This window comes from Tachyglossus aculeatus, chromosome Y4 (assembly GCF_015852505.1).
Source record: "Tachyglossus aculeatus isolate mTacAcu1 chromosome Y4, mTacAcu1.pri, whole genome shotgun sequence".
Lineage (NCBI taxonomy): Eukaryota > Metazoa > Chordata > Mammalia > Monotremata > Tachyglossidae > Tachyglossus > Tachyglossus aculeatus.
The window spans coordinates 4,232,941-4,248,688 of NC_052096.1; the positions used below are offsets into that span (position 1 = coordinate 4,232,941).

At 52.5% G+C, this 15,748-nt stretch overlaps 2 protein-coding genes across 2 annotated transcripts in view; one reads left to right on the forward strand and one right to left on the reverse strand.

The window, feature by feature from the left end:
* Nucleotides 1-3,010, forward strand: part of PFAS (phosphoribosylformylglycinamidine synthase) — a 36,497-nt gene extending 33,487 nt beyond the window's left edge. Inside the window, 2 exon segments of the mRNA XM_038768956.1 lie at nucleotides 487-855; nucleotides 2,479-3,010. Of these exon segments, the coding sequence (XP_038624884.1) occupies nucleotides 487-855; nucleotides 2,479-2,789 (680 nt within the window). The 3' untranslated portion in view covers nucleotides 2,790-3,010.
* A 202-nt stretch (nucleotides 3,011-3,212) lies between these two features.
* PLOD3 (procollagen-lysine,2-oxoglutarate 5-dioxygenase 3) overlaps nucleotides 3,213-15,748 on the reverse strand; it is a 29,118-nt gene continuing 16,582 nt past the window's right edge. The window contains exons 11-19 of the mRNA XM_038768923.1: nucleotides 13,423-13,527; nucleotides 10,222-10,347; nucleotides 8,532-8,673; nucleotides 8,344-8,457; nucleotides 7,938-8,003; nucleotides 7,091-7,195; nucleotides 3,958-4,104; nucleotides 3,753-3,878; nucleotides 3,213-3,665 (exon numbers count right to left, since the gene is read on the reverse strand). Of these exons, the coding sequence (XP_038624851.1) occupies nucleotides 3,510-3,665; nucleotides 3,753-3,878; nucleotides 3,958-4,104; nucleotides 7,091-7,195; nucleotides 7,938-8,003; nucleotides 8,344-8,457; nucleotides 8,532-8,673; nucleotides 10,222-10,347; nucleotides 13,423-13,527 (1,087 nt within the window). The 3' untranslated portion in view covers nucleotides 3,213-3,509. The remainder of the gene's footprint in view (nucleotides 3,666-3,752; nucleotides 3,879-3,957; nucleotides 4,105-7,090; nucleotides 7,196-7,937; nucleotides 8,004-8,343; nucleotides 8,458-8,531; nucleotides 8,674-10,221; nucleotides 10,348-13,422; nucleotides 13,528-15,748) is intronic.

Consider the following 15,748-nt stretch of genomic DNA (forward strand, 5'->3'; position numbering starts at 1 on the left):
AACATTTAGAGACGGTCCCTACCCAACAACGGGCTCACAGTCTAGAAGGGGGAGACACACAACAAGACACGTTGTATTGCCCTCTTCCAAGTGCTTTCTTTTTAGAAAAGGGTATTTGTTAAGTGCTTATTATATGCCGGGCACTGTACTAAGCACTGGGGCAACTGCTCAGGCAGGCCCGATAGATCGTGAGCCCACTGTTGGGTAGGGACTGTCTCTCTGTGTTGCCAATTTGTACTTCCCAAGCGCTTAGTACAGTGCTCTGCACATAGTAAGCGCTCAATAAATACGATCGATGATGATGATGATCGCCCCATCCCGTTCCGCCCCCGTCTCCCCAACAGCCCCCGGCCCTTGGTGTCGGCTGGGGCGGATAGGGCAGGAAGAGGGACAACCAGATGGAAGGGCAAAGATGGGGGGTCAGCCAGGGTGGGCTGGGGAGTGCTTCCTGCCTGGTTGACGCCCCCCGACATCCCTCTTCTCCAGGCTGGGCCGCGTCCGCCACCTTTAACCCCCGGGCCCGGAGGGAGCTGTCCAGATTCCGCCGGCGGCCGGACACCTTCAGCCTGGGCGTCTGTAACGGCTGCCAGCTGATGGCCCTGCTCGGGTGGGTGGGGGCCGATCCTCCCAAGAAAAGGGCCCGGGAGGAGGAGGAGGAAGAGGAGGCAGAGACCAAGACGGAGGAGGAGGAGGAGGAGGAAGACCCCATTGCCCGGCCCGGCCTCCACCTGCAGCCCAATCGGTCCGGACGTTTCGAGTCCCGGTGGGTCAGCCTACGTGTGGAGCCCGGGCCCGCTCTCATGCTGAAGGGGCTGGCGGGGGCCGTGCTGCCCGTCTGGGTTGCCCACGGTGAAGGTAAGAAGAATAATTAAGGCAACAGTAATAACGGTTATAATATAATAATAGCAGGAATGGTAATAATAATTACGCTGTCGCTTAACTATGGGCCCAGCACTCTTCTAAGCAGTAGGGTAGATGCAGGTTAATCAGGTTGGACACAGTCCCTGTTCATTCATTCATTCATTCATTCATTCGATCGTATTTATTGAGCACTTACTGTGTGCAGTCAGTCGTTCCTTCATTCAGTCGTATTTATTAAGCGCTTACTGTGTGCCTGTCCCCTTTTAGACTGTGAGCCCACTGTTGGGTAGGGACTGTCTCTATATGTTGCCAACTTGGACTTCCCAAGCGCTTAGTACAGTGATATGTTGCCAACTTGTATATGTTGCCAACTTGGACTTCCCAAGCGCTTAGTACAGTGCTCTGCACACAGTAAGCGCCCAATAAATACGATCGATGATTGATGATGGGGCTAATAATAATGATTATGGTGTTTGTTAAGCGCTCACTGTGTACCAAGCACTGTTCGAAGTGCTGGGGTAAATCCAGGTTAATCAGTTTGGACCCACATGAGACTCCCAGATGAGGGAATCAAGAAGAGAAGGTGCCAAGGTCACAGCAGACACGTGGCGGAGCGGGGATTAGAACCCAGGTCCTCCTTACTCCCAGGCCCGTTCTCTATCCACTAAGCCATGCCGTGTGCGCCAAGCACTGCTCTAAGCACTGGGGAAGATACAAGTTAATCGGGGAAGCAGCATGGCTCATTGGAAAGAGCCCGGGCTTTGGAGTCAGAGGCCAGGGGTTCAAATCCCGACTTCGCCAGCTGTCAGCTGTGTGACTTTGGGCAAGTCACTTCCCTTCTCTGAGCCTCAGTTACCTCATCTGTAAAATGGGGATTAAGACTGTGAGCCCCTCATGGGACAACCTGATCACCTTGTAACCTCCCCAGCGCTTAGAACAGTGCTTTGCACATAGTAAGCGCTTAATAAATGCCATCATTATTATTATTAGCTGTGTGACTCTGGGCAAGTCCCTTTACTTCTCTGGGCCTCAGTTACCTCATCTGTAAAATGGGGACGAAGACTGTGAGCCCCACGTGGGACCCCCTGATAACCTTGGATCTACCCCAGCGCTTAGAATAATAATAATAATAATGATGGCATTTGTTAAGCGCTTACTATGTGCAAAGCACTGTTCTAAGTGCTGGGGGGATATAACGTGATCAGGTTGTCCCACGTGGGGCTCCCTGTCAATCCCCATTTACAGATGAGGTAACTGAGGCTCAGAGAAGTTAAGTGACTTGCCCAAGGTCACACAGCAGACATGTGGCGGAGCCGGGCTTAGAACAGTGCTTGGCACAGAGTAAGCGCTTAACAAATACTATTAATCAATCAATCGTATTTATTGAGCGCTGACTGTGTGCACAGCACTGGACTAAGCGCTTGGGAAGTCCAAGTTGGCAACCTGTAGAGACAGTCCCTACCCAACAGTGGGCTCACGGTCTAAAATTAGTATTTTTAATCAGGTTGGACATGGGGTGGGGGTGGTCCCCAGGAAAGAGCAGCTGATCCCGGAACGGGGGGCGGTGAGGAGGCCCAGCCTCACCCCGCCATGACGGTCCTCCCTCTCCCCCGGCAGGCTACATGCGCTTCCGCTCACCCGAACTGCGCGATCGACTGGTGGCGTCCGGCCTGGCCCCCCTCCGCTACGCCGACGACGCGGGGGTCCCCACGGAGCGCTACCCGCTGAACCCCAACGGCTCCCCGGGAGGCGTGGCGGGCGTCTGCTCCCCCGACGGCCGCCACCTGGCCCTCATGCCTCACCCGGAGCGGGCCGTGCGGCTGTGGCAGTGGGCCTGGCGGCCCCCGGCCCTGGACTCCCTGGCGGAGTCGCCGTGGCTCCGGCTCTTCCTCAACGCCCACGACTGGTGCCGGGCCGGGCCGGCCTGAGGCGGAGCCGCCTCCCGCCCGAAAGCCAACGGCCTCCCGGTAAAGTTAGTGTCGGAAATTTTCTATTTCCTGCTCCGGGCCTGAGTCTGTCCAGGAGGGGTGGCTCCTGGAGGGCAGCCAGCCCTCTGGGCCTAGGCAGGGGAGGAGCACGTCCACAACTCATTGATTGGGTAGGGACTGTCTCTATAATGTTGCCAATTTGTACTTCCCAAGCGCTTAGCACAGTGCTCTGCACACAGTAAGCGCTCAATAAATACGATTGATGATGATGATGGCCCAAAGTCACGCAGCTGACAAGTGGCGGAGCCGGGATTTGACCCCATGACCTCTGACTCCAAAGCCCGGGCTCTTTCCACCGAGCCGCGCTGCTTCCCTCAAGGCTGCAGCACCTGTCGGATCCCCCCCCGGCCAGAAAAGACCCACTTACAAATGGTTCTTTATTGATAGCCAGGAGGTGGGGGAGAGGGGCACACTTCAATAATTTACTACAAGGACCACCCCCGAGCCCCCTCCCTGGGGGCCGGACTGCAGGCCCCCAGGGTTAACCTGAGAGGGGAGGGGGCCACAGGCGGTGATGTCCTCCCGCTCCCCTCCATCCTCGCCTTGGGTCCCCGGGCCGAGGCCAGACGGGGCCTCGCCCGGCCCCTCTCCCCGTCCTCCGGGGAAGGCATGGCAGCGGCGGCGGCGGCATCCGAGGCCGGGGCGGGTGGAGGGGAGGGGTCAGGGGTCGACGAAGGAGACCATGATGTAGCGGGTGCCCCGGGTGGTGGGCAGCCCCTCATGGTAGTGGGTCAGCCGGCCCGGATGCAGGAGGCTCCAGCCTTTGCGGGGGGCGGCCACGCGGCAGTCGTAGCGCAGGAAGCGGCAGCCCCCACCCTGGGAGGCGGGAGACGGGGAGGCGGTCGGTGGGGGGCACCGAGACCCCCCCCCTCCCCACCGGCCGGACCCCCGGCGGGCACTGACCTCGTAATCGCGGCCTTTGCTGTTGAGCGCGATGTTGACGGTGAAGGTGGAAGAGTCGTGGTGGGGCCGCAGGGACGGCTGCTCGTCCGGCCGATAGCGGACCACGAAGTTCATCACCGCCCGGGCCTGAGAGACGGCGGGGACGGTGGGTACCCCGCAAGGAGAGACTTCTCCCACCCCCCCCAACCCGTTGGCTGCCCCCTACCTTGGTGTGGTAGCCCGGGAAGAGGCTCTCGGTCATCGGGGCGATGTATTCGGACAGCACTTTCAACCACTCCTTCTCGTAGCCCACCTGGTTCATGTGGATGTCCACCGTGGGCACGTTCTCGTAGCCGCCCGCCAGCCGCCTGTCCTGGGGTGGGCAAGGCGGGGAGGGGCACGGGGTCAGGCACCCCTCCGGAGGGTATCCGCCGCCCCGGGGGTGGGGCTGCAACTCCCACGGCCTTCCGGGAGCGGTGGTCCCACGGGCTCGTGGGAATTGGAGACTGCTGGGGGTCCGCTGGTAGGGATTGGGCAGTGGGGGGGGGGGGTCATGTACCTCATGGCGTGGGTCCACTCCCCTAATTCTCTCAGAGAAAGCCTTAGCGATGTCTTCCCTGAGGCCTGAGGAGCGACGTGGGCTAGTGGATACAGTCTGGGTTCTCATTCATTCAGTTGTATTTATTGAGCACTTACTGTGCGCCGAGCACTCTACTGAGCGCTTATGTACGTAAGTGCCATGGAGCGAAGGGTGGGGTCCCCTTTTAGACTGTGAGCCCACTGTTGGGTAGGGACTGTCTCTAGATGTTGCCAACTTGGACTTCCCAAGCGCTTGGTACAGTGCTCTGCACACAGTCAGCGCTCAATAAATACGATTGATTGGGGTGACTATCAAGTACTTAAACGGTACCGATTCAAGTACACAGGGTGACACAGAAAGACGAGAGAGGGAAAAAAAGGGCTTAATTGGGGAAGGTTTTTTGGTGGAGATGTAATTTCAATAAAGCTCTGAAGGTAGGGGAGAGGGGTGGTCTGTTTCCTCTCCCCCTTCCTTCCTCTGCCCCCCGTCCCCCGTCCATCCCCCCCATCTTACCTCCTTCCCTTCCCCACAGCACCTGTATATATGTATATATGTTTGTACATATTTATTACTCTACTTATTTTACTTGTACATATCTATTCTATTTCTTTTATTTTGTTAGTATGTTTGGTTTTGTTCTCTGTCTCCCCCTTTTAGACTGTGAGCCCAATGTTGGGTAGGGACCGTCTCTATATGTTGCCAACTTGGACTTCCCAAGCGCTTAGTACAGTGCTCTGCACACAGTAAGCACTCAATAAATACGATTGATTGATTGATTGAAGGGGGGAGTTAGGACAGTGCTCTGCACATGGTAAGCACTCAATAAATACGATTGATTGATTGATTGAAGGGGGAGTTAGTACAGTGCTCTGCACACAGTAAGCGCTCAATAAATACGATTGAATGGATGAATGTGGGCAAGGGATCAATGGCAAGAGAGACGAGATCGAGGTGCAGTAAATAGGCTGGCATTAGAGGAATGAAGTGTGCAGACTGAATTCTAACGCCGGCTCTGCCGCTAGCCTGCTGTGCGACTCTGGGCAAGTCACTTCCCTCTCCCTTAATCCCCATTTTACAGATGAGGGAACTAAGGCTCCATGGGACATGCAGTGCGTCCAATCTGATGATCTTGGATCTACCCCAGTGTTTAGTACGATGCCTGGCACAAAATCAATCAATCAATCGTATTTATTGAGCGCTTACTGTGTGCAGAGCACTGTACTAAGCGCTTGGGAAGTACAAGTTGGCAACATATAGAGACAGTCCCTACCCAACAGTGGGCTCACAGTCTAAAATAAGCACTTAACAAACGCCATATATTTTTTTTTAAAGTCTCCTCTCCCTCAATTTAGTATCCCTCCAATAAGTACGGAGCACTTACTGCGTGCAGAGCTCTGGACTAAGCACATGGCAGACGGGATCGGTAGACGTGTTCCCTGCCCCCATGAAGTCTCCGCTCTAGGAAGGAGCTGTCTCCAACCTGATGAACTTTTATCTACCCCAGCGCTCAGAATAATAATAATAATAATAATAATGGCATTTGTTAACCGCTTACTACGTGCAAAGCACTGTTCTAAGCGCTGGGGGGGAATACAAGGTGATCAGGTTGTCCCACATGGGGCTCACAGTCTTAATCCCCATTTTACAGATGAGGTAACTGAGGCTCCAAGAAGTTAAGTGACTTGCCCAAGGTCACACAGCAGACATGTGGTGGAGCTGGGATTCGAACCCATGACTGACTCCAAAGCCCATGCTCTTTCCACTGAGCCACGCTGCTTCCCTAAGTAGAACAGCGCTTGGCACAAAGTAAGCACTAAGCAAGTACCATTTATTATGATGATGATTATTAAAATCATAATAATATTATTAATATCAAAATATTATTGTCACCCAGGGGTCCGAGCTACCATTTATCATTATTATGATTATTAAAATTTACAAATGGCCAGAGGACTAGCTCTGGTCCAGACCCCGCGGAGAGGGCAGGAGGAGGATTATTCATGCATTCAGTCGTATTTATTGAGCGCTTACTAGGTGCACAGCACTGTACTGAGCGCTTGGGAAGTCCAAGTTGGCAACATATAGAGACGGTCCCTACCCAACAGTGGGCTCACAGTCTAAAATAAGCATAACAAACGCCATATTTTTTTTTTAAAGTCTCCTCTCCCTCAATTTAGTATCCCTCCAATAAGTACGGAGCACTTACTGCGTGCAGAGCTCTGGACTAAGCACATGGCAGACGGGATCGGCAGACGTGTTCCCTGCCCCCATGAAGTCTCTGCTCTAGGAAGGAGCTGTCTCCAACCTGATGAACTTTTATCTACCCCAGCGCTCAGAACAGCGCTTGGCACAAAGTAAGCACTAAGCAAGTACCATTTATTATTCTGATGATTATTAAAATCATAATAATATTATTAATATCAAAATATTATTGTCACCCAGGGGTCCGAGCTACCATTTATCATTATTATGATTATTAAAATTTACAAATGGGCAGAGGACTAGCTCTGGTCCAGACCCCGCGGAGAGGGCAGGAGGAGGATTATTCATGCGTTCAATCGTATTTATTGAGCGCTTACTGTGTGCAGAGCACTGTACTGAGCGCTTGGGAAGTACAAGTTGGCAACATAGAGAGACGGTCCCTACTCAACAACGGGCTCGCAGTCCAGCTCCAATCTTACCTTAGGTCACCCCCCGTCCCCTCCGCCCCCCATTCTCCCCTCCCGTCCCCCCAAGGGGGATCCTTCCACCCCCACCATGCCGCCCTCCTGCTCCTGACCTCGTGGCGACCCCCGGACCACTGGCCAAAGTTCTCCATCTCCTCCACCAGCTCGTCACACATCTGGTCTGACAGGACTGGAAACCAGTACACGTCTGGACAGGGCTGGGAAAAGCAGAGGGACAGGAAGTGGCAGAGACGGCGAGGGGCTCGGGATCCCCCCCACCCCCGGGGTCTGAGAGGGAAGTGGGGAGGTGGCGGGAAGGTGCCTGCTAAGTCTGTTGTATTGGACTATCCCGAGCGCTTAGTACAGTGCTCAGCACATAGTCGCGCTCAATAAATGCCACTGATTGATGGAGGCCTTCCCAGACTGAGCCCCTTCCTTCCTCTCCCCCTTGTCCCCCTCTCCATCCCCCCCATCTTACCTCCTTCCCTTCCCCACAGCACCTGTATATATGTATATGTGTTTGTACAGATTTATTACTCTATTTATTTTACTTGTACATATCTATTCTATTTATTTTATTTTGTTAGTATGTTTGGTTTTGTTCTCTGTCTCCCCCTTTTAGACTGTGAGCCCACTGTTGGGTAGGGGCTGTCTCTCTATGTTGCCAATTTGTACTTCCCAAGAGCTTAGTACAGTGCTCTGCACATAGTAAGCGCTGAATAAATACGATTGATGATGATGATGATGATGATTTATTGAGCGCTTACTGTGTGCAGAGCGCTGTACTATGCGCTTGGAAGTCCAAGTTGGCAACATAGAGAGACGGTCCCTACCCAACAGCGGGCTCACAGTCTAGAAGGGGGACAGAGAACAAAACCGAACATACTAAGAAAATAAAATAAATAGAATAGATAGGTACAAGTAAGATAAATAAATAAATAGACGGATGGGAGGTCTCACCTGCTCCACGCCCTCACCCTCCAGGGCCAGGCTGTAGTTGGGGTGGATGTATTTCTCTCGCCAGTCCTGTGGGGAGGGAGATTCAGGAAGCGGCCCCCAGCCCTTTCCCCTCCAACCCCCTGCCCCCGTGGCTCAGTGGAAAGAGGCTTTGGAGTCCGAGGTCACGGGTTCGAATCCCGACTCCACCACATGTCTGCTGTGCGACCTTGGGCAAGTCGCTTCACTTCTCTGAGCCCCTCATCTGTCAAATGGGGATTAAGACTGTGAGCCCCACGTGGGACAACTTGATCACCTTGTATCCCCCCCCAGCGCTTAGAACAGTGCTCCGCACATAGTAAGCGCTTGACAAACACCATCATCATTATTATTATTAGTGTAAGGCAGGGGTCCGCGCTGCGCCTCTCACCAGGGGGTTGTCGAAGATCTGCCAGAGGTCGGGGTGCAGGTGCTCCGTGTCGTAGCGGGCCGTGGAGACCAGCCGCCCGAACTCCTCCTGGTTACTGAGGTGGAGGAAGATGCCCTGGGATTGGTGGGGTAGAGTCAGCCTGGGCCCCGGGGCCCCAGGGATCCGGGGCCCCCGGCCCGCCACCTCACCTTGTCACGCAGGCTCTTGCAGAAGGACATGTCGGGGTCGGTGTCCTCGAGGGTGAAAACCCCCCGCTGGGGCAGCTCCGACCGCAGCGTCTCCCCCAGCACCAGGTAGGCCTGGGCCACGTAAGGCACGTTCCACACGCCCCTGGGGACGGGGGGACCCGAAACCGGGGGGTCAAACGGGCCTCCCCCTGCCTCCACGCTACAAACGCACACCCGGATCCTCCCCTCCCGCAGGCCGACAGGGCCCCCCACCCCACCTCCGGTCCCCACTTCCCTCACCTCCTGCAAGGGCTTCTGCACGCAGGAACCGGGATACTTGATAATAATAATAATAGCATTTATTAAGCGCTTACTATGTGCAAAGCACTGTTCTAAGCGCTGGGGAGGTTACAAACCCACGGGGGGCTCACAGCCTTCATCCCCATTTTACAGGTAACTGAGGCCCGGAGAAGTTAAGTGACTTGCCCAAAGTCACACAGCTGACAGCTGGCGGAGCCGGGATTTGAACCCGTGACCTCTATGACTCCAAAGCTCTTTCCAAATAGCATTTACTAAGCGCTTACTATGTGCAAAGCACTGTTCTAAGCGCTGGGGAGGTTACAAGCCCACGGGGGGCTCACAGCCTTCATCCCCATTTTACAGGTAACTGAGGCCCGGAGAAGTTAAGTGACTTGCCCAAAGTCACACAGTTGACAACTGGTGGAGCCGGGATTTGAACCTGTGACCTCTATGACTCCAAAGCTCTTTCCAAATAGCATTCATTAAGCGCTTCCGATGTGCAAAGCACTGTTCTAAGCGCTGGGGAGGTTACAAGCCCACGGGGGGCTCACAGTCAATCCCCATTTTACAGATGAGGTAACTGAGGCCCAGAGAAGTTAAGTGACTTGCCCAAAGTCACACAGTTGACAATTGGCGGAGCCAGGATTTGAACCCGTGACCTCTATGACTCCAAAGCTCTTTCCAAATAGCATTTATTAAGCGCTTACGATGTGCAAAGCACTGTTCTAAGCGCTGGGGAGGTTACAAGCCCACAGGGGGCTCACAGCCTTCATCCCCATTTCACAGATGAGGTAACAGGCACAGAGAAGTTAAGTGACTTGCCCAAAGTCACACAGTTGACAACTGGCGGAGCCGGGATTTGAACCCGTGACCTCTATCACTCCAAAGCTCTTTCCAAATAGCATTTACTAAGCGCTTACTATGTGCAAAGCACTGTTCTAAGCGCTGGGGAGGTTACAAGCCCACGGGGGGGCTCACAGCCTTCATCCCCATTTTCCAGATGAGGCAAGCAGCGTGGCTCAGTGGAAAGAGCCTGCGCTTTGGAATCAGAGGTCATGGGTTCATGGGTCATGGGTTCAAATCCCAGCTCCACCACTCGTCAGCTGTGTGACTTTGGCCAAGCCACGTAACTTCTCTGGGCCTCAGTCACCTCATCTGTAAAATGGGGATGAAGACTGTGAGCCCCACAGGGGCCGACCTGATCACCTTGTAAATTCCCCAGCGCTTAGAACAGTGCTCCGCACATAGTAAGCGCTTAATAAATGCCATTATTATTATTATTAGGTCACTGAGGCCCGGAGAAGTGACTCGCCCGAAGTCACACAGCTGACAACAGGCGGAGCCGGGATTTGAACCCGTGACCCCTGTGACTCCAAAGCCCTTTCCATTGAGCCCCGCTGCCTTCACTTACACCCGCTTCCTCTGCACCAGCTCCACGTAGTCCTCGGAACGGGCGTAGTACTCCTCGGGGCTCAGGGCCCCCCAGAAGTTGGACCAGAGTTTGCCGTGGCGGGAGAGCATGGGGGCCACCACCTTCCTGGGCGGGGAGGGGAGAGGGAAGTCGGGGTGAGCCCAGCCGGGGGGCTCTGGGGGGGCCGGGGGCACCGGGGACGGGGGGAGCAGAAGCTGGGGGCAGAAAGAGATGGAGCACTGTGAGAACAGAAGCAGAGTTAGCAGAGGAATTACAAGGGATGGGGTGGCAGCTGATTAGCAGTCGTCCCATTCAGTTACCAATTAGTATTTACAAGTACGCGCGGAGTTAGGAGACACAAAACCCCTGCCCTCGAGGAGCCTGAAATCTCACAGGGGGAAGCAGGCCCTGAAATTATTTAGGAAGGAGGAAGAAATAATCCTCGTGGTCTTTGTTAGGCGCTATGTGCCAAGCATCATCATCATCATCAATCGTATTTATTGAGCGCTTGCTGTGTGCAGAGCACTGTACTAAGCGCTTGGGAAGTACAAGTTGGCAACATAGAGAGACAGTCCCTACCCAACAGTGGGCTCACAGTCTAAAAGGGGGAGACAGAGAACAAAACCAAACCTACTAACAAAATAAAATAGAATAGATATGTACAAGTAAAATAAATGGAGTAATAAATATGTACAAACATATATCCATATATACAGGTGCTGTGGGGAAGGGAAGGAGGTAAGATGGGGGGGATGGAGAGGGGGACGAGGGGGAGAGGAAGGAAGGGGCTCAGTTTGAAGCACTGGGGAGGTTACAAGGTGATCGGGTGGTCCCACTGGGGGCTCACGGTTCTAATCCTCACTTTCCAGATGAGGGAACTGAGGCCCAGAGAAGTGAAGTGACTTGCCCAAAGTCACCCAGCTGACAGTTGGCGGAGCCGGGATTTGAACCCACGACCAATGACTCCAAAGCCTGGGCTCGTTCCACTGAGCCACGCTGCTTCTACTAGGAGCCAAGCATTGTATTAAGCACTTGGGGGTAGCTACAAGATAATAATATTTATGGTATTTGTTAAGCACTTCTACGTGCCAGGCATTTTTTTTTAATGGTATTTATTAAGCACTTACTATGTGCAAAGCACTGTTCTAAGCGCTGGGGAGGTTACAAGGTGATCAGGCATTTTTTTTAATGGTATTTATTAAGCCCTTACTATGTGCAAAGCACTGTTCTAAGCACTGGGGAGGTTACAAGGTGATCAGGCTTTTTTTTTTAATGGTATTTATTAAGCACTTACTATGTGCAAAGCACTGTTCTAAGCGTTGGGGAGGTTACAAGGTGATCAGGTTGTCCCTCGGGGGGCTCACAGTCTTAATCCCCATTTTACAGATGAGGGAACTGAGGCCCAGAGAAGTGAAGTGACTTGCCCAAAGTCACACAGCTGACAAGTAGCAGAGCCGGGATTTGAACCCATGACCTCTGACTCCAAAGCCCGGGCTCTTTCCACTGAGCCGCGCTGCTTCTCCAAGGCCCAGGCATTGTACTCAGCGCTAGGGTAGATTCAAGGTAATGGGTAATTGGGTCCCTGTCCCACATTGGGCTCACAGTCTTAATCCCCATTTTCCTGATGAGGTAACTGAGGAACAGAGAAGTGACTTGCCCAAGGTCACCCAGCGGACAAGCGGCGGAGCCGGGATGAGAACACGGGCCCGTGTCCTATCCACTAGGTCACACAGTCGGGGCTAATAGCCGAAAGAGGAGGCAGAACGGGAATTTCACTCCCCTTTCCCAGATGAGGAAACCGAGCCCACAGAAGTGAAGCGACCGGCCCAAGGTCACCCAGCAGGCCGCTGGCAGAGCTGGCGCTAGAACTCGGGTCTTCTGACTCCCAGCCCCGGGCTCGTTCCACTAGGCCACGCTGCTTCCCAGAAAAGGGTGTATGCCCAAGGTAACGGGTCGAGCTCGGGGTACCAAAGCAAACCAGAGAAGCAGCGCGGCTCAGTGGAAAGAGCTCGGGCTTTGGAATCAGAGGTCATGGGTTCAAATCCCGGCGCCGCCACTTGTCAGCTGTGTGACTTTGGGCAAGTCACTTCACTTCTCTGGGCCTCAGTTCCCTCATCTGGAAAATGGGGATTAAGTCTGTGAGCCCCACGTGGGACAACTTGATTACCTTGTATCTACCCCAGTGCTTAGAACAGTGCTTTGCACATAGTAAGCGCTTAATAACTGCTAAACAAAAACAAAAACAAAAAAAAAAAACATGCTTTCTAGAGCAAGCTCCACCACTTGTCTGCTGTGGGACCTTGAGCAAGACACTTCACTTCTCTGGGCCTCAGTTCCCTCATCTGGAAGATGGGGATTAAGAATGTGAGCCCCACATGGGACAACCTGATCACCCTGTATCCTCCCCAGCGCTTAGAACAGTGCTTGGCACGTAGTAAGTAGGCCCTATGGAGAGCTCACCTCCTCCAGGAGGCCTTCCCAGACTGAGCCCCTTCCTTCCTCTCCCCGTCCCCCTCTCCATCCCATCTTACCTCCTTCCCTTCCCCACAGCACCTGTATATATGTATATATGTTTGTACATATTTATTATTCTATTTATTGATTTATTTTACTTGTACATATCTATTCTATTAATTTTATTTTATTAGTATGTTTGGTTTTGTTCTCTGTCTCCCCCTTTTAATAATAATAATAATAATAATAATAATGATTGCATTTGTTAAGCGCTTACTATGTGCCAAGCACTGTTCTAAGCGCTGGGGGGGGGGGATACAAGGTGATCAAGTTGTCCCACAGGGGGCTCACAGTCTTAATCCCCATTTTACAGATGAGGTAACTAAGGCTCAGAGAAGTTAAGTGACTTGCCCAAGGTCACACAGCAGACATGTTGGGTAGGGACTGTCTCTATATGTACTTCCCAAGCGCTTAGTCCAGTGCTCTGCACACAGTAAGCGCTCAATAAATACGATTGATCAATCGATAGATTGATTGATAGTAAGTGCTTAACAAATGCCATCATTATTCTCTACCCCAGTGCTCTGACTAGTGCTCGGCACAAAGTAAACACTTAAGAGGTACGGTTATTATTCCTATTACTGTTCTTCTTACTGAACGTGAGCGGAAGTGATCGCGAGCACACGACGGCAGGGACCGGCACAACTAGGACGTCGGGGGTGAGGGTGGGGACCCCTGGATACGGACCTGTTTTCCTCGATGAGGCTGAGCAGGGTGCGGGGGTTGGTGAGCACCGCGTCGGCGTCCAGGCTGAAGTAGAAGTCGCACGAGGGGTCCTGGCGGCAGCTGTCCCTGTGGTGGCGGGGGGCACGCGGAGGCGGAGAGGTGGGTGGGCCCGTGAGACCCCCCCCGGCCCCCATCATCATCATCATCAATCGTATTTATCGAGCGCTTACTATGTGCAGAGCACTGTACTAAGCGCTTGGGAAGTACAAGTTGGCAACATAGAGAGACAGTCCCTAACCAACAGTGGGCTCACAGTCTAAAAGGGGGAGACAGAACAAAACCAAACATACTAACAAAATAAAATAAATAGAATAGATATGTACAAGCAAAATAAATAAATAAATAAATAGAGTAATAAATATGTACAAACATATATACATATATCCAGGTGCTGTGGGGAAGGGAAGGAGGTAAGATGGGGGGATGGAGAGGGGGGTGAGGGGGAGAGGAAGGAAGGGGTTCAGTCTGGGAAGGCCTCCTGGAGGAGATGAGCTCTCAGTAGGGCCTTGAAGGGAGCTGGAGAGCTAGCTTGGCAGATGGGCAGAGGGAGGGCATTCCAATCAATCAATCAATTGTATTTATTGAGCGCTTACTATGTGCAGAGCACTGGACTAAGCGCTTGGGAAGTACAAATTGGCAACACATAGAGACAGTCCCTACCCAACAGTGGGCTCACAGTCTAAAAGGGGGAGACAGAGAACAGAACCAAACATACCAACAAAATAAAATAAATAGGATAGAAATGTACAAGTAAAATAAATGGAGTAATAAATATGTACAAACATATATACATATATACAGGTGCTGTGGGGAAGGGAGGGAGGTAAGATGGGGGGATGGAGAGGGGGACGAGGGAGAGAGGAAGGAAGGGGCTCAGTCTGGGAAGGCCTCCTGGAGGAGGTGAGCTCTCAGCAGGGCCTTGAAGGGAGGAAGAGAGCTGGCTTGGAGGATGGGCAGAGGGAGGCCATTCCAGGCCAGGGGGAGGACGGGGGCCGGGGGTCGATGGCGGGACAGGCGAGAGCGAGGTACGGTGAGGAGATCAGCGGTGGAGGAGCGGAGGGTGCGGACTGGGCTGGAGAAGGAGAGAAGGGAGGGGAGGTAGGAGGGGGCGAGGGGATGGATGGACAGCCTTGAAGCCCAGGGTGAGGAGTTTCCCCCAACGTCGTGGCAGGGGAAGGAAGCTGCCACGTCCACCCCCGACCCCCGCGTCCCCACACACTCGGAGGTACAAGTTGGCCACTGAGCCACGGTGTTGCCCTGATTCGCATACTGTATATATGTATATATGTTTGTACAGATTTATTACTCTATTTATTTATTTATTTTATTTGTACATATCTATTCTATTTATTTTATTTTGTGAGTATGTTTGGTTTTGTTCTCTGTCTCCCCCTTTTAGACTGTGAGCCCACTGTTGGGTAGGGACTGTCTCTATATGGTGCCAATTTGTACTTCCCAAGCGCTTAGTACAGTGCTCTGCACATAGTAAGTGCTCAACAAATACGATTATGATGATGACTCGCTCTCGATTCACCCCCCACTCCCTGCCCCATAGCACTTCTGTCCAGACCCGTCATTTATTGATTTCTACTCCTGTCCGTCTCCCTCTCTAGACTGTAAGATTGTTGTGGGCAGGGACTAGGTCTGTTTATTGTTCTACTGTCCTCTCCCAAGCCCTTGGTACAGTGCTGTGCACACAGTAAGCGCTCCAGAAATACAACTGATTTAGTGTCCCCGCCAACTTACCTCCTTTCCCTCCCCACAGCACCTGAATACACGTAGATATGTTTGTACGGATTTATTACTCTATTTTACTTGTACATATTTATTCTATTTAACTTTTAGACTGTGAGCCCACCTTTTATCCCCTCCCCACAGCACCTGTATATATGTAGATATGTTTGTACGGATTTATTACTCTAGTTTACTTGTACATATTTATTCTATTTAACTTTTAGACTGTGAGCCCACCTTTTATCCCCTCCCCACAGCACCTGTATATATGTAGATATGTTTGTACAGATTTATTACTCTATTTTACTTGTATATATTTATTCTATTTCGCTTTTAGACTGTGAGCCCACCTTTTAGACTGTGAACCCACGGTTGGGTAGGGACTGTCTCTATATGTTGCCAACTTGGACTTCCCAAGCGCTTAGTACAGTGCTGTGCACACAGTAAGCGCTCCAGAAATACGACTGATTTAGTGCCCCCCCCACACTCCATCCCCCCCACCTTACCTCCTTCCCCTCCCCACAGCACCTGTATATATGTATACATGTTTGTA